This window comes from Oncorhynchus kisutch, linkage group LG6 (assembly GCF_002021735.2).
Source record: "Oncorhynchus kisutch isolate 150728-3 linkage group LG6, Okis_V2, whole genome shotgun sequence".
In the NCBI taxonomy this organism is placed as follows: Eukaryota; Metazoa; Chordata; class Actinopteri; order Salmoniformes; family Salmonidae; genus Oncorhynchus; species Oncorhynchus kisutch.
In genome coordinates, this window is record NC_034179.2 from 70,885,065 (window position 1) to 70,903,923 (window position 18,859).

At 44.0% G+C, this 18,859-nt stretch overlaps 1 protein-coding gene across 1 annotated transcript in view; it reads right to left on the bottom strand.

The window, feature by feature from the left end:
* Window positions 1–10,469, bottom strand: part of LOC109891925 (contactin-associated protein 1) — a 32,796-nt gene extending 22,327 nt beyond the window's left edge. Inside the window, exons 1-6 of the mRNA XM_031827338.1 lie at window positions 9,806–10,469; window positions 2,725–2,826; window positions 2,431–2,624; window positions 1,705–1,858; window positions 1,195–1,398; window positions 349–533 (exon numbers count right to left, since the gene is read on the bottom strand). Coding sequence (XP_031683198.1) covers window positions 349–533; window positions 1,195–1,398; window positions 1,705–1,858; window positions 2,431–2,624; window positions 2,725–2,826; window positions 9,806–9,866 — 900 coding nt within the window. The 5' untranslated portion in view covers window positions 9,867–10,469. The remainder of the gene's footprint in view (window positions 1–348; window positions 534–1,194; window positions 1,399–1,704; window positions 1,859–2,430; window positions 2,625–2,724; window positions 2,827–9,805) is intronic.
* Window positions 10,470–18,859: the final 8,390 nt, after the last annotated feature.

Here is an 18,859-nt window from a genome sequence, read left to right on the forward strand (position 1 = left end):
TGATCAATGGAATATTATACTCAAAGGCACACATGTATTTGCTGGTTGTTTTTTAACCTTTATTTAACTAGGCAGGTCAGTTAAGAACAAATTTTTATTTTCAATGATGGCCTAGGAACAGATCATGTGTATATCAACAAAGTACACCCTGAATGACAAGCAGGCGCCAGGTAAATAGTAGGCTGATCTCTGTCTATGACCATTGACCCCTTCAATGACCACTTCCTTCCTGTCCCTATGGACCACTGTCACAAGCCTGACTCCAAACTCTCCAGGCCCACTACCTTCTAATGTTCAGCAACAGAAAAAATGTCCAGACACACCTTAGCGTCTAGTTCTACGACCAACCTGAGTGTCCAGGTCTATGTAGGTGAAATCTCCTTTGCTAATGGCCGTCTCAGTGTGGGCGTCCACTGTGAAGTTGACCTGTCGACCGTAGCGCTTGATAGTGACGTAATGCCAGTGCTGGTCATCTAGTATGTTGCCAACGGTCATTGTGGTCCGACCGTCCACCTGGTTGACCGTACTGCTTCCTTTAATAGGAGAACGGACATGAATGACGTAAGAATTTGATGGGATGATGGGAGTACTGCTATGTGAAACTCATTCAATAATCAAGTTCGCTATAGTTCGCTATAGTTCGCTATAGTTCGCTATAGTTCGCTATAGTTCAAGCTATAGCTGTACTGTAGGCCATTTAGCACATGCTTTCATCCAAAGCGACTTACAGTTCGACTTACACGACTTACAGCGTGTATACTTTTTTCTATAAATGTTTCCTTTAGAGAAGGTGGAGCTGAAGTAATGGCTATACCAACCAGAGTTCTCCTCACAGATACAGAAGCCTAATGTCTGCTTCAGCAGTAATGGAGGGTTGACAGGGAAGCCCTGTTTTTCATCCAGTAAAGAGAACTAGATCTAATCTAGGAAACTGAACCCTTAAGTCATATCCCAGCCTATCAGATTGTATAATCACCCCACAACACAAATATTTATGTTCCATTAAGCATTTCATCTTGTGTTTATGACAATGAACAGATTGAATTTCCTTTGACTTCCATTTGTTTCGATTTGATCCTTCACAGACCAACAGGTCAGAGTGCTTCTTATCTGTCCTCCATCTATGGCATACCGCACTCTGACCAGTTTAGAGTCTCTGCCCAGCCGTACCCCACGCATTCCAGCTGATCCTACCTAGGCCGATGGTGAGGACGAGGCGTCCTTTCCTCAGCTCCAGGGTCAAGATGTCTCCCTGGACTCCCTCACTGTGTAGCAGCAACCCGTCCTGCTCCAGGGTCTTAAAGTTCACGGCAAAATGGTCCTGCAGGGTCCGGAACCTCTTCCCTGGGAACATGAAGGCCACCGAGTCGTCCCCGTTCATCTGCATCACGTAGGAGTCTGGCCGAGAGAGAAGGGGAAAGTGGTTAGATGTTAGAGGTCGAATGGCACATTTGTGATCCTATGAAGATTCAAATGGTTGAGAGGCTCAAAAGTGTTCCTGTGATATGGTGTAGATAGATGTTTGATAGATACTGTTTGACGTTGGTGTCATTGAGTTGTGAGGGTTAACTCAAATGACTGTTGAGGTTAGTTACTGACTGTTAACTGTGTTAGTTGCATGACTGTTGAGTGTGCTATCTTGAGATTTCGAAGAAGACTCCTACAGCAAATTATAGTTACAATGATTCTGAAAGATGTCCTTACCGTAAGCACAGCCAAACACCTCCAGCCTGACGCCAATCTTGCCTCCATTCTCTGTGTTCCACCCCAGGGGCAGGAGGCGGATGTGTTTGGCTGTGAAGGCATAGTGGAACACATTCCTCTTCACCTGGTGGTAGTTCCAGTTCCCAGGCATCGTCTGTGCACAGCAGAGGGGGAGAGAGAGAGAGAGAGAGAAATAGAGAGAGAGAAATAGAGAGAGAGAAATAGAGCGAGAGAGAGAGGGAGAGAGAGAGAGAAGAAGAAGTTATTCATTCAGTAATAAACAGATAAAAACAGATTAGTGTTTTCAAACTCTCTCACTGAGGGATAATGTGGTAATGTTGTCTCTATTAACTGTTACTCTGTGGTGAACATTTTTAGAATGAACATGAAATCAAACAACCCACTGGGAGCACACTGGTTGAATCAACGTTGTTTCCATGTTATTTCAATGAATTTCAATGAAATGACATTGAAACAACGTGGAATAGACATTGATTTGAAGTCTGTGCCCAGTGTGAACAGACTGCCAAGGATTACATTTGAATGACTGTTTTTTGACCTGACAGACCCCAACCTAAATGGATAGTTCACTCAAATGTCCTAATTTCATAACAGTCACTCTGAGCCTGAAGACAACTTTCAAGCTGAGAACAAATAATAAATAATTTGAGTAGATTATCCCTTTACCCCCCCCCCTCCCCCCCCTCCCCCCCCTCCCCTCCCTACCGAGTTCCCTCCTTTCATAACGTAGGGCGTCCAGGAGTCAGGGCGGTCACCATAGAGTAGTGTGTACTTTGTGACCCAGTCATAGGAATTGAAGGTGCCCTGGGTGGCGATGGCCTGGATGCGGTACTTCCTCTTCAGATCAATCTGCAGCCAGGGCTGTCTGTCCCGGGGGGACGGGGACCAGCCACTGCTCCCTGGAGGAGGAACGCAACACACACATGTCATCAACCAGAACTCACACTCTGACTTCATTACACACAAAACACACACATAGATATAGCCAAGAAAACTAACCATACAATTTGGCAAAGTTGGCCGAGTACAAAAAGTTATATCTGGAAGAGGCCAAGAAGGAGTTGGCATAGAGCGAAGATACCAAGGGATCAACACATTCATCTAGAACAAAAGATGAGAGAGAAGAGACAGTTAAACACAGAGATTACAGTAATACTCAGACTACACAAGACATCATTCTCCAAAACCGTTCAAATCACACGATAACATCAGGGATTTCAGCTGAACAGAACCCAGCGTGGTTTAGTGGTGCCTCTCCTCACACAGATAAGAGACAGACGTTGGATTGCAACTAATTAAGCACTGCATAATCTGTCCTGTAGCTGGGCCACAAGCTATGAACAGTCAACAAGTCTGATTACATTCAGAGGCAGGAAAACAAAAGCACAGACTAATTAGGCCTCTGTGTGGTGTGCAGTAATAACCCTTCCACAATATGACCTCCCATCTGCACAGTGCACGGTGCAGTCATCTGTAATGCTACAGTGTAAACTGGCTCCTTAAGAACAGGTGGAGCTGTACTGATGAATCTAACCATCAATCCTCCCAGATAAAGATGCAGAGACCTAACTAATGTCTTTATTTCAGCAGTAATGGATGGTGGATGGAGTCAGGCATGAAACCAGAAGCCAGTAAGTATTTTTCCACTGTGCCTGTGAGATGAATGATCGTTATCAAGAAGAGAACCTCCACCCATCCCCTTTTTATTGAGCTAAAGAAATGAATGGAATATACAGAGGGCTTTCAGCTTTGCAAACACATTTGGAAATGAACAGTGCGAGTGCGAGTGTGTGTGTGTGTGTGTGTGTGTGTGTGTGTGTGTGTGTGTGTGTGTGTGTGTGTGTGTGTGTGTGTGTGTGTGTGTGTGTGTGTGTGTGTGTGTGTGTGTGTGTGTGCGTGTGAGCGTGTGTGTGTGTGCGTATGAGCGTGTGTGCGCGCGTGTGCGTGTGTGTGTGTACGTGAGTGATCATATACATCTGTTTTGCATGAACTACTATGCAGTTAATGAACAGCGTTACTGACTGAGGCCTTGTCTCTCAGGGAGATGGGAGATAGCTGGTGTTATTCTATGGGTGCCTAGTGGACAGATAGCAGCAAAATAAATCAGAGGCCTTCCCTCATCGTCTCATCAACCGTCTGTCTCATCCGCCGTCCCCCCTCCTCGATAAATACCCTCAGCAATTAGGAATCACTATAATTCTGCCTAATCTTGTCACTGGCACAGATAAACCTACTATGTCCTCACCACGGTCACTAGAAAATACTGCCTTCTCTTCTGCAATGTCCTGACATGTCTGTTACTCCTCCGCACAGCTCAGAGGCATGTAGATAGGTGGGAAAGGAATAGATAGAGGGATAGTTGGACATAAAGGCTGAGAAGATGGAGAGAGAGAAAAAGACAAAGGGGGGAAAGAAAGAGAAACCCAAATCTCACAGTACAAAACCTGGGGAGGCTAAAACAATACTCCCCCCCACCCTCATGTCTTGGGGTAATCCTCTCTGTTACACGGTTGTTGTTTAAAACTAGTTTCACCGTTGTAGCTTCTATTAATACAGCCGTCTCTGAGGTCAAACCGATGAGGGAGGGAGGGAGACAGGGAGCGACAGGGAGGTCGAAACCAAACCAAGGGAGACGTTTGCAGAATTAGTATTCAGCCTGCAGAGGGAGGGAGGGAGGGAGGGAGGGAGGGAGGGAGGGAGGGAGGGAGGGAGGGAGGGAGGGAGGGAGGGAGGGAGGGAGGGAGGGAGGGAGGGAGGGAGGGAGGGAGGGAGGGAGATTGTAGACTCATCTTTTAGAACACCTCTTGAAGAGGGAGAAAATAAATGGAGACAGGAGCGTCGGAGCTCAAACAGGAACAACTATCAGGGGATAACCTCTGCTGAAGAATTGAACCTTATCTCTGTACTCTCCATACTACCCCACAGTATAGACAGCATCATTGAGCTGGTCAGGAAGTTACAACAGTCAGTAGTACACTTTGCCACTCACTGAGCCTAAACGCCTTCTATTTCATTTCCCACCGTCAAAACAGCTCAATCTGTTTCATTTATCCTTTATTTTACCAGGTAAGTTGACTGAGAACACATTCTCATTTGCATCAACGACCTGGGGAATAGTTACAGGGGAAAGGAGGGGGATTGAAGAGCCAATTATAAACTGGGGATTATTAGGTGACCGTGATGGTTTGATGGCCAGATTGGGAATTTAGCCAGGACACCAGGGTTAACACACCTACTCTTACGATAAGTGCCATGGGATCTTTAATGACCGCAGAGAGTCAGGACACCTGTTTAATGTCCCATCCGAAAGACGGCACCCTACACAGGGCAGTGTCCCCAATCACTGCCCTCAGGAATTGGGATATTTTTTAGACCAGAGGAAAGAGTGCCTCCTACTGCCCCTCCAACACCACTTCCAGCAGCATCTGGTCTCCCATCCAGGGACTGACCAGGACCAACCCTGCATAGCTTCAGAAGCAAGCCAGCAGTGGTATGTAGGGTGGTATGCTGCTGTCACGGGACCTTGAATGCTGTCCTCCAAGGACCATTCAGGTGGAAAGAAATCAGCTGAGCCAGAGACATGTGCTGCCTTTGACCTTGAGTGTTATAGAATACTGTCTCTGTCTGGGTATCTGAGTCTCGACTGGGTGACCTTTCTAGCCATGTCCCCTGATCTTCTCCTGCAGACATTACAGAATGAGAACTCACTGTTAAGTACAATACTCTGCTGCCTATAGTTTGTTAGTCAAGTCAATAATTATTCAGCTAACTCCAACAACAAAGCCTATAACTAACCCTACCACTAATAGAAGTTAAAGTTTACTTCCAGTTTAAGGAACATAGATTTTTGTTAATTTCTGTGGTGAGCAGTGTAGAGGGTTGTAGAGGGTGGAGAAGAACTACAGGTAGTAAAGGCATAGAGAAAGCAGAGAGACAATAGGACTGCTGTAGGTTAACCCAGGCCTTGCCACTCAACGCCCACCTCCTACTGACAGGATGCTCTTATCTCTTCCTCTCCCCCCTCCATCCGACTCCAAACCTCCCTCCACCCTCTTCTCTCTCCTCACATCACCTATCCCTCCATCTCACTCAGCATGCCTCTTCTCTCTCTCTCCCCCCCCCCCCCCCCCCTCTCTCTCTCTCTCTCTCCTGAGCCATAATCATGAAGGAGCGCCTTACCTAACACCTTCCCTCTCTCTTCCTCTCATTTGATCTCAAATACCTCTCGAGTGGGTGTCGCTGTGTCGCAGTTACTAAAAGATGTACCCAGAGCTTATCCAGAACATTCCACCCCTCGCTCTCTCTTCCTCTTCTTCTCTCTCCCTCACTTTCTTTCTCTCTCTCTCTCTCTCTCTCTCTCTCTCTCTCTTTCTCCTCTCTATCTCTCCCTCTCCATCTCTTTCACTCTCACCCCCTCTCTCGATCATGCTACTTCTCTATCTCACCCTCTCTCTCCCTCTCTCCTACCCCCCTCCCTCTAACTCCCTCTATCTATCTCGCCTTCTCGCTCTCTCTCTCTCTCCTCCCTCTCTCGCTCTCATAAATTGTATTTAAGGGCTTTATTGGCATGGGAAACATATGTTAACATTGCCAAAGCAAGTGAAGTACATAATAAACAAAAGTTAAATAAACAATACAAATTAACAGTAAACATTACACTCACAAAGGTTCCAAAAGAATAAAGACATTTCAAATGTCATAGTATGTGCAAATAGTTCAAGTACAAAAGGGAAAATAAATAAATGTAAAAATGGGTTGTATTTGTTCTTCATTGGTTGCCCTTTTCTTGTGGCAACAGGTCACAAATCTTTCTGCTGTGATGGCACACTGTGGTATTTCACCCAATAGATGTAGGAGTTTATCAAAATTGGGTTTGTTTTTTCAAATTCTTTGAGGGTCTGTGTAATCTGAGGGAAATACGTGTCACTTATATGGTCATACGTTTGGCAGGTTAGGAAGTGCATCTCAGGTTCCACCTAATGTTGTGGGCAGTGTGCACAAAGCCTGTCTTTTCTTGAAATACAAGTCTGTCTATAGCTGCCTTTCTCAATAGCAAGGCTATGCTCACTGAGTCTGTACATCTCTCTCTCTCCCGCTCCCGCTCTCCCTCTCTCTCTCTCTCTCTCTCTCTCTCTCTCTCTCTACATCACCACCAGGGGTTCTCTCAATCCATCTATCATTAAGGGAATGGCTTGGCTCAGTCGGCTATAAGTGTGAAGAGCTGCTGCCGGCTTATCAGAGATGCTGACGCATCAGTCTTGTGTTACTGTAGGGTGGAGAGGCTGCAAGGGGCTGGGGCTGTCTGGGCTGACGCATCACAATTGCTGTGCATATTGAAACAGCCTCCTCCGGACACATCATGCAGTGGCCCATGATAAATGATGTACAGTGTGATGAATATCTCTGCTTTTTCATGTATGGTTAGGAGCCAAGAATCCTAATGTTAAATGCCATAATGTTTTGGTATTTGGGTTGTGTGGCACACAGAGTGGAAGGCAGGCTGGTGCGTGTTAGAGTGCAGACTGAATTATTCATAGCCAAAGTCAGGCCTCACAGTGGGGAGTGTCTGCCTGGCGACACGGAGGACTGAGGGAAAGTTTTTTAAAATATATATTTTAAAAAGAGCTAAATATGAAAGACATCAAAGCCCCAAAACATCTCATATACAGGGCCATCATCCCACAGCATCCTGCATCGGTCTAAGAATAGAACAGTTTCCACACTGGTGAACCTCTATCCTCCATATCAATTCCCCTCACTCACACTCACACACACACACAGCCACACACACCACAACACACAACTAGTCTCTGTGAGGACTGGAGATGCATGGGCAGCACACCAAGACGGAACAACACACATCAGTGCACACACACCCAAACAGATATATACACATTTTCACAGTAATAAACACATACATGCACAAACACCACAGGAGGCTGCTGAGGGGAGGACGGCTCATAATAATGGCTGGAACGGCGCAAATTGAATGGAATCAAACACATGGAAATCATGTGGTATTTGATACCATTCCACTGATTCCGCTCCAGTCATTACCACGAAACTGTCCTCCCCAATTGAGGTGCCACCAACCTCCTGTGACCCACACACACACACACACACACACACACACACACACAGCAGGGCAGCTGCACAGACAGTAGCATAGTAGGAATGCTCCTGCAATGCTGTGTGTTAGCCCCACCCCAGATGAGCATGTCCCAGGAATGGAGTCTCCGTTCTAATCTGTAGAGTATATTCCTGGTTGCCTGCCTGACACAGCCTGAGTCGTGGGCACTGCCTCATATGCCTGCCAGCACCCAGATACACAGGCCGGCAGGCCAAACTACAGGGGGTAAATCACCACAACACCATCCCGGTAAACCAGTCAGGTTCCAAACACCGTAGTGCGATACTACACCCCTAATGGCCCGCACTTACAACCAACTTCCCTCAATACTGAAGGCATACAGTAGTAACACAATAGACCACTGAACAAAATGCCACATCTAGAAAAACTGACCCGTGTGGTTACCCCCAACACGCACATGGATTCCGTAACACCAACTAGTTACCCAAAATGGGAACCATGTGAGACCACAACAAAAAATAGACGTCGCACCACATGACCATAACAAGTGTTCACAACGTATTTACACAACCAAATGTACCATACATGGACATACAGTCCAACTCACCACAATATCACACCCAAATGCCCCAGATATTTAACTCCCACCTTAATAATCACTCTATCTGATAGTCCAGCAGCGCAGGATAGCCTGCCTGTGTGATCCTCTTACAGTAGTCTAACACCGCCACAGCACCAAGAGGGCACTGGGGCACTAAGTATTCACTAGTAATCCCTAATATAGCCTAGAGAGAGCAAAACAAACTACCTGCCCTGTTTACTGTACTATATGCAGTGATATGAAGTGAAGTAACAATGTTTTTCATAAGTTTAGACCTTTACGTGGTACATTCATATATCATGGTGTCAGGTGGTCCTAGCCCACCACACACCCCCCCCCTCTCCCTCCACCCTACCTCCCTTTCCCTCCCACTCCCCCTCCACCCCACCCTCTCTCCCTCCACCCTACCTCCCTTTCCCTCCCCCTCCACCCCACCCTATCTATTAAAAAACTGCTTGGTGAATCACACTGCTGCAGCCTTTAATATGTGAATTCTTCTGAGGTAATTGTTTCGACAATGATTTATGGAAAAACACGCCACCAAGTTTTTCTCCACATGCATCTCAAATCCATCTCCCTACGGCCTTGCATGTTATAATACCCTGCTGTACAACCACATCCGAAGCGACTATTAAAAACGATATACATCATTGATCACGGAATTCCTGTTTGGAATTTTTGCCGCGTGGTGCGTGTTCCTAGATGAAGGGGACGTTTTTGCTCGCGTACAGGTGATGAGTACACACTCTGCGAAAGTACTGCAGTGGGGTGGTCCCGCACGCAGCAGGCAGGTTAGGACACGGCTCAAATTATTCCATCATCCCACAGCATCATTGTAGCTTTTACAGATAATAAACCACATTTTCAGTGCCATCATTATCATACAGTTTGGGATATTCTCTGGCATGACCGTTACAGAGTGCTGGAGAGGTGGGCGGGAAATGAACCATGCGATGCAGAAACTTGCACGCTGGCGCGAGACAGCACTGCAATGCAGAAAGCCCAGTACGAGACTGTAACCGCCGCGCGCCCTCAGCCCGCAGGAAACATGCCACTTGACTTTCCTCAGAATTCAAAGCAAAAAATATAGAGATATATATATATAGAGAAACATAACAGCCATTGTTAACCCTTATACAATGTTTTGATGATTATTGGTCATTTTAAATCAGATGTTCTGCCCTTCAAGGACTAGATGCACCTATTACCCAGAGGTTTTTGCCGCTTCTTTCTTGATTCACATTTTTACAATGAATCCCTTTTTTTGTCAATATTGTTATCAATATGCTGCATATACAGGCTTAGGCTATTTCATTAATATGATAGCAATAGGCTAACAAAGGACAAGACACTGACATAAATGACCGTTACTGTTTCACAAGACTTACGTGATGAGCATTCTTGAACACCCCAAAATAAAAGGATTATGCTCAATATTTTGCAAATCATCCTTTACAGAGGACACGCGTTTCCGCACATGCTATGTTAATTAGATCGTAGATTGTGTTCTCCTATCCACAGGGCACGGTAGCATCCTTTCACCCCCCTTTTCCCAACTTTAACTAGCGCAGTTTCAACTCCTCTTCCCGGGATCTCGGGTAGCCTCTGCCGGGGCGGGGACGCGCATCAGTTACTGGTGCTGATGCTGCGCTTCACCGAGAGCGCGCACTGCTAGGCTATATTTTATGTAAATTGTTTATAATTAAGGTCACATATAGGGGACACATTTCCAAGTGATCATTGTGATCACTTTGTGGATGTGAAATACTAGCAACGCGTGTGCTTTGACACTGTGACTTCAGTGGATCCACCAGAACTCCGCGTAGTTTTGGTCCAGAAGAAGGAAGGTAGGAAGGAAGGGGTGAGAGAGAAAAAAAACGTTTTGGTCCAGCAAGCTACTTCTGTTTCCCTGTAGATAATTTTAACGCTATACGTTTGACGTTGTTGTCAATAGTTCCGCAAATATACCTAGTCAGTAGTTTAGTAACCCAGGCTTTATGCGATTCGTTTTACCGTCGTAGAATAAGGTTGTTCCTTTCCCGCATCGTTACACTCGTATACTGCTTTGGTTTGGCTCTCCCATATAATATCAGTGGGCTTGGCATGCGGTACTTCTCACCGCCTCGCGCTGGTCATAGGCGCACTGAGCCTATCAGAGAGCATCATCAATTTGGTCAAAAGCCTCTTACTCCCCTGAGGCCAAAAGTCTGACAACGATTCTGACGTTTATAATGTCTGCCGTTGCTCCCTAGTTATGTGTTCGAGAATAATACTGTGCTGTACAAGAGAGAGTAGCCTACAGTCGGCTACACCACAACCAGTTATGTGGAGGACTGACCTTCACCTACAATAGGGCCCTGAATAGGTACCAACAAAATTACAAGAGACTGATAATGTGTGGCCCAGGTTACTGACTGCCAGTTTGTGGCTGATGCTGAGACAGGCAGATGCAGAGAGGATAGGGTGGGGGCGGGTTGGTAAGATTGACTGAGGGATTTATCTATGAAATGCGTGGCACACTGGCCATAAACTAAAAAGGCTTTGGGATTAAGAAGTGGGTTTATGGGGCAGCGGGCAGCGGCAGTGTCAGTGCCGAGATGGGGTGAGATTGGACGTCGAGGCCAGTGTGGGATTTGCGTTTTCAATCAAATCAGATTGGCATTTTGTAATCTCTCTGCCTCCACCTCCCCCAGCAATATCAAAACATACTATATACCTTTGGAAATGGAATATATGAAGCCTGTACTCTAAAAAGATGAGGAGGGGGGAAGGAGTAATAGTCTAGAGTTGTTTTTCTTCCCACTAATTGCTTGTATTAAAGAATAATCATTGTGGTTTTAAAATGCATGTCACATTGATTGGATTGGTTCTCTCAGCAAAGCACTGATTGGTCAACAACAGTGAGAAAAATAGAGTTATGGGCCATACGGCCAAGGTAGATTAGAAAAAAACTAAAAGTCATCAATGAAAAAAAATAGCACACACACAAACACACACACACACACACACACACACACACACACACACACACACACACACACACACACACACACACACACACACACACACACACACACACACACACACACACACACACACACACACACACACACTAAAAATGTTAATCTCTCTCATTCACACACAGGTGTATACATTCAGGTGGGGGTCAGGGGACAAACTCAATGCAACATCCATCTTGATTACCATCAGTTTCCAGGGTGACCTTGACCTGTCTCTTACAGTTTGTGGTGAATTTTTTAAACTCTTTGTACAGAACTCCAAACTGGTAACACTTCTAACAAAGCCAGTCTAACATTCAAAACCTTTCATTGTGCATTCATTTGGTTTGCAGACGTCTTTCACCACACAACAATTGATACAACATATACGTTTACTGTGAAATATAATGAGTACATTAGTTTAATCACCAAAACACAACATAATGATATCTTCTCAATGTAGTTATTTTAACAACCCGTTAGCAATAGCAAAAATGTAAGATACATTTTTTCAAAATTACTATTTGAATGTAGATGCTACGGTACTGTAAATTACAGTACATTACACTGTTTTCACATTAGGCAATACACTTGTACTACCCATTAAAAGTGACTGAACATAGCATTTGCATAATATTTATCCCATGTGTGATCAAAGGTACGATCATTGAAGACATCTTTCACAATATCCACTGTATATACAAAAGTATGTGGACACCTCTTCAAATTTGTAGGTGTATAAAATCAAGCACAGAGCCATGCAATCTCCATAGACAAACATTGACAGGAGAATGGCCTTACTGAAGAGCTCAATGATTTTTAACGTGACACCATCATAGGATGCCACCATTCCAACAAGTCAGTTCGTAAAATGTCTGCCCTGCTAGAGCTCAACTGTCAACTGTAAGTGCTGTTATTGTGAATTGGAAACGTCTAGTAGCAACAACGTCTAGGCCGCGAAGTGGTAGGCCACACAATCTCATAGAACGGGACCGCCAAGTGCTGAAGCGCATGTCGCGTAAAAATCGTCAGTCCTCCAAACGTCAGCACAATAGTCTGGAGCTTCATGAAATGGGTTTCCATGGCCGTGCAGCAGTATACAAGCTTAAGATCATGCCAAACATTGGCTGGAGTGGTGTAAAGCTCACCACCATTGTGGAAATGCATTCTCTTCACCATCTGGCAGTCCAATGGACGAATATGGGTTTGGCAGATACCAGGAAAACGCTACCTGCCCGAATGCATAGTGCCAACTGTAAAGTTTGGTGGAGGAGGAATAATGGTCTGGGCAGTTTTTCATGGTTCGGGATAGGCCCTTACTTCTAGTGAAGGGAAATCTTAACACTATAGCATACAATGACATTCTAGATGATTTTGTGCTTCCAACTTTGTGGCAAAAGTTTGGGGAAGGCCCTTTCCTGTTTCAGCATGACAATGCCCCCGTGCACAAAGCGAGGTCCATACGGAAATGGTTTGTCAAGACTGGTGTAGAATAACTTTACTGGCCTGCACTGAGCCCTGACCTCAACCCCATGGATTATTTTAGCAAAGGAGAAATGCTCACGAAATGGGATGTAAACAAATTTGTGCCCAAAATCTGAGACAAATAAGCTTTTTGAACATATGGGTCTTTTATTTCAGGTCATGAAACGTAGGGCCACTTTATATGTTGCGTTTATATTTTTGTTCAGTGTATTATACTGGTCTATGACTGGCCCAGTGGATATTAATTAAACCATAGGGACTTTACACTCTAGTCTATGTTACATGACAGGCCTTAATAGTAATGGATCAACAGCTTAACAAACCGTTTCATAGAGCCTCATCACACCGAAATGTCCCACAGACATCATACCTAAATGTCCCACAGACATACCTAAATGTTGCTCCAAGGACATCATATGAAACAATCAACATTCCAAAATGCATTTTGAAGGCAATGATTCTGCCCACTGAAATTGACTACAATTTACTTGATCAATGTATTCATTTGTATTCATTTGTGTGTATAGCAGTAATGTGTTGAATATATTATGTGTTAAAAATAATGTCTGTCTAGGATTCGTTGCATTCTTGTGTTATACATCAACTGACCACCAGATGTCACCTGAGACTCAATGTTAAAGCTCAGTCCTCTGAAGGACGCAGGCTGTGACTGGTGCTGTCGACATCTCACCCTGTCTATTCATCACTAGACTTTATTCTCCCCCTCGAAAAATACTGACACTAGGAAATGTATGAAAACTGAACACACTGAATGAATAATGTGCAAATAGCTACTGGGTCAATATGCTACTTCAAAATCCCAAATGACCTTTCTCATAAGTATTACATATTGGACACTCTTTGCTTTTGCTGCCACTGTCTTGGTCTGTGGCCTTGTCCTCTACCACATTCCCCCACACCTCTCAAATGAGGCCCACGACCACCTCTCAGAAGGGGTGCTTGTCCCCTGCCATTCCTTTGACCACTGCGTATTCCTTGTCTTCCTCCTCCCATTGCTTGACCTCTATTGTGACCTGGATCACCTGCCGTCTCCATGTTATCGCTATATTGTTGTACGTGGATACGATTCATTTCACTATATACTGGTACCACAATGTGAAATCAATCATCACTAACGAGTTGGCAGTATTGGAAAAGCAATTACAAGGGCCTGCATACATACACTCACCGGCTACTTTATTAGGTGCACCTGTGTGTTAACGCAAATAGCCTGCTCCTTCGAACAGCGAATCATGTGGCTTCCTGCAACTCAATGTATAGAGCATATAGAGTAGAGAGATGCGAGATGCGCAATCTAAGCAACTTTGACCATGATATGATTGTTGGTGCTACACGTGGTGATTCCAGCATCTCAGAAACAGCTGCCCTCCTGGGATTTTAACACACTACAGGCTCTAGAGTTTACAGAGGATGGTGCGATAAACAAAACACATTCAGTGAGAGGCAGTTCTGTGGGCAAAAACACCTTGTTAATGAGAGAGGTCAGAGGAGAATGTCCACTCATTCAAGCTAACAGAAAGGCCACAAATGCTCAAATAACAGTTGTTTAAAACAGTGGTGTGCAGAAGGGCATCTCTTAACGTACAACACTGTGAATAATTCAGGCTGTTGTGGAGGCAAAAGGGGGTCCTACCCAGTACTAGATAGGTGTACCTAATAAAGTGTATACAGTAATGTCAAATCTGAAAACATGGTCTGGAAAGTGGTACATGGGACAATAGAAACAGTGTCTGATAAAGAATGATGATGAAATATTACATCCATGGAAAATGTAGTCCAATCATCATTTGATCATCGGTTGTGAGTTTTGTGTCTAGAGTTTAGAAAAATGACATCAAGGTTCTGAAATTAGTGCCGAAGTCATTGTTAAAAAACTGTAATGAGACTCAAAGCAGAAAGGTTTCAGGTGATCGAGGGGTTCACCAAACATATTTACTTGGAATCTCCCACACCAACCCCCTCAAACCACCCTAGACACACTCACTCACCCACGCACACACACACACACACACACACACACACACACACACACACACACACACACACACACACACACACACACACACACACACACACACACACACACACACACACACACACACACAATGTCTATTTTCTCACAGGGAATTTTTGAGCAGATTGTACTTTGGCCAGCCCCCATTGGAGAGTGTGTATTTTCCATAAGGGTGCCATTGTACAAGGCAAGGGACACAAGCTGTACACACACACGCACGCACGCACACACACACACACACACACACACACACACACACACACACACACACACACACACACACACACACACACACACACACACACACACATGGTCCGGTGCTGCAAAGAAGGACCTAGAAAAACTGTAGCTGGTCCAATACTATGCATGCCAGTCTCTCTCGTAAGTATCACTTCTTGTTTTTATAGGAAACATTAATGTGTTGACACACACACTTACCCCACCTTACATTTCTTTTCACAGCCCCCAAATCAAGTGAACCGAAAACGTGGCTTTAAAAAACAGATAGAGAAACACCTCACAGCACAGCGCCTCTCGCTTGTTTTACCTAAATATTTTGTGTGTATGTACTGATATGTATGTACCAGTGGAGGCTGTTGAGGGGAGGACGGCTCATAATAATGGCTGGAACGGAGCGAATGGAATGGCATCAAACCATGTGTTTGATGTTGTTGATACCTTTCACTGATTCCACTCTAGCCATTACTCTGTTCCCGTCCTCCCCAATTAAGGTGCCACCAACCTCCTGTGGTATGTACTAATATGTATTGTACTGATATATATGTACTGGTATGTATTGTACTGATATGTACTGTACTGATATGTATTGTACTGATATGTATCATACTGATATGAATTGTACTGATATGTATGTACTGATATGTATGTACTGATATGTACTGTACTGATTTGTATTGTACTGATATGTAGTGTACTGATATGTATTTTACTGATATGTATTTTACTGATATGTATGTACTGATATATACTGTACTGATATGTATTGTACTGATATGAATTGTACTGATATGTATTGTACTGATATGAATTGTACTGATAAGTACTGTACTGATATGTACTGTACTGATATGTATTGTACTGATATGAATTGTTATGATATGTACTGTACTGATATGTATTGTACTGATATGTATTGTACTGATATGAATTGTTATGATATGTACTGTACTGATATGTATTGTACTGATATGATTTGTACTGATATGTACTGTACTGATATGTATTGTACTGATATGAATTGTACTGATATGTATTGTACTGATATGAATTGTACTGATATGAATTGTACTGATATGAATTGTACTGATATGTATTGTACTGATATGTACTGTACTGATATGTATTGTACTGATATGAATTGTTATGATATGTACTGTACTGATATGTATTGTACTGATATGATTTGTACTGATATGTACTGTACTGATATGTATTGTACTGATATGAATTGTACTGATATGAATTGTACTGATATGTATTGTACTGATATGAATTGTACTGATATGAATTGTACTGATATGAATTGTACTGATATGAATTGTACTGATATGTACTGTACTGATATGTACTGTACTGATATGAATTGTACTGATATGTATGTGTCACTGATAGCCTACGGTAGATGGTACTGAATGCAAATGTCATATATCCAAATGTAAATCCTAAATGTTTGACTATTCATGTGTTGTATTATGTAAATCATAAATGTAGGCCTCGAATATTAATGTTCTATATTATGTAAATCATAAATGTAGGCCTTGGGTGGACCCCAGGTATAGTAGCTGCTGCTATCGTAACAGCTAATGGGGATCCTAATAAAATACCAAAAATACCAAATACACACACAAAAACATACACAATACACAACCGGGGATGCAGAGAAGTCCTGACGCACATCCAAATGTTCCCTAGAGATAGTTTCACTGATCATGGATGAGTGCTAGATGTCATGAAGATGGATGGAAGGAAAAACATGGTATGATGAGCACGTTCTTCATTTACATGTGTATACTGTGTGACAAACAAACAATGAAGTTACAGTAAATTGAAGAGGACCTCTGTGTGTGTGTGTGTGTGTGTGTGTGTGTGTGTGTGTGTGTGTGTGTGTGTGTGTGTGTGTGTGTGTGTGTGTGTGTGTGTGTGTGTGTGTGTGTGTGTGTGTGTGTGTGTGTGTGTGTGTTTGTGAGTGGTGAGCAAGTGTGTTTCCATCAGAGAAAACAAAATGTCTCTTTATGATGTTGAAGTGTACTACACATGATAGCTGGGTGCTTTTTGTAGACAGGCATTTCTCCGGCCCCCACCCATGGGAGTCACGAGGACCCCACACACTGGTGGCCTGTTGTCCATCCACCTGTGTGACCTCCACCAGGATGACTCAGTCCCAGCTGAGAGCATGCCCAGCATGGGGCATCCAGACTGGGATCCCACCTGGTGTCAGCCCCCCTCCTGGTCCAGCCACACTGTTAGCTCAACAGGTGCCTCCTGGACAGCTGCTAAAACGAGCAGAGCCCGCTAAAACACTCAGGACTTAGAGAGGACATAGACAAACAAAATAAGCAAGAAAACAGGCTTAAAATAGTGATTTCCCAGCCATCCTAAAAATGTTTTTGTAATAGATATCTTTGCAATTCATGAAGTGTGTACAATGCAACAGATATCTCACAAGTGCATATCCAGCAACTTCCTGAAAATGCTTTGTGAAGTTCCTCTTAGGTGAAATAACTTCCCCCTAAGTAAAGTTTCCCCAATGGCACTGAGAGGAACTAATCCTTTTTTGTCTTTTCAGCCAGAGCAGTAGAGGTAGGGTTATAATAAGTCTTGGCCAGTATTCACTGCTCTATCATCACATTCCACTTTACTATGTTGAAGTGCCATGACAGCAGCATGGTGCTGTTCACTCAGGTCACGTGACTGGGGAGTGTGAACACTGTCTGGGTGTCACTGGGCCTCCACCAACACACTGCTAATGAAGGACCACTTCATCATCTTTCTCTTACACACTTGCACGTGCGCACACGCACACACAGACACACACACGCACACACAGACACACACACACAGACACACACACACACACTCGCTCTGTTCATTTCCAAATGTGTTCGCAAAGCTGAAAGTCTTCTGCATATTCCATTTATTTCTTTAGCTCAATAATAACCATTCACACACACATCTCCAACAAACACTCAAACACAAGGAGACGATGGAGACACGCACTGGTAGCTTCACAAAGACGGCAACACCTGCACTGAGTTTATACCAACAGCTGTGGCCTACTGGAGCAAGAGCTGAGGCTCTTTTGTTCCCACTGTTTGCTGCCAATCCCACACACATGCACGCTTGCGCGCACACACACACACGCACACACAGACTCATGCACACTTCCCCCTGCCTGGTCCTATATTTCCCCACACACCAGACAAGCCATGCATGTTTAGTCTGTCTGCCAGTTTGTTTGCCCACTGTCTTCTCTTTTTGTTTGATGTTGATTGCTGACTGTAGCACTTGACAATTGCAGCTGGGACGAGAGGGTAAAGGAAAACAGATGGGATCAGGTGACCGAATGTGAGAAAGGACTGGTTTGAGTGATGGGAATTCAACTTAGCACAACACAAACAATGAGTCTGAGTATACAGTACGAGACTGTTTCCACTGGAGTTTGTCCACAAAGGACACCTTGTGCCTGTGGAACAAGATCTTAGATAACAGACACAATGAGGTGGGGAAACCCAGTGATTCACTTGGTTTGGTTTCACTCACACTGTGTGTTCATCCTCAATGTAACTTCAGTTTTTTACAATCACCTTGGCACTAATTTCAGAACCTTGTAGTCATTTTTCAAAACTAACTCAAAACGGTCATCACTTGTAACACAGGCTGTCCAATGTTGTTAACATTGCATT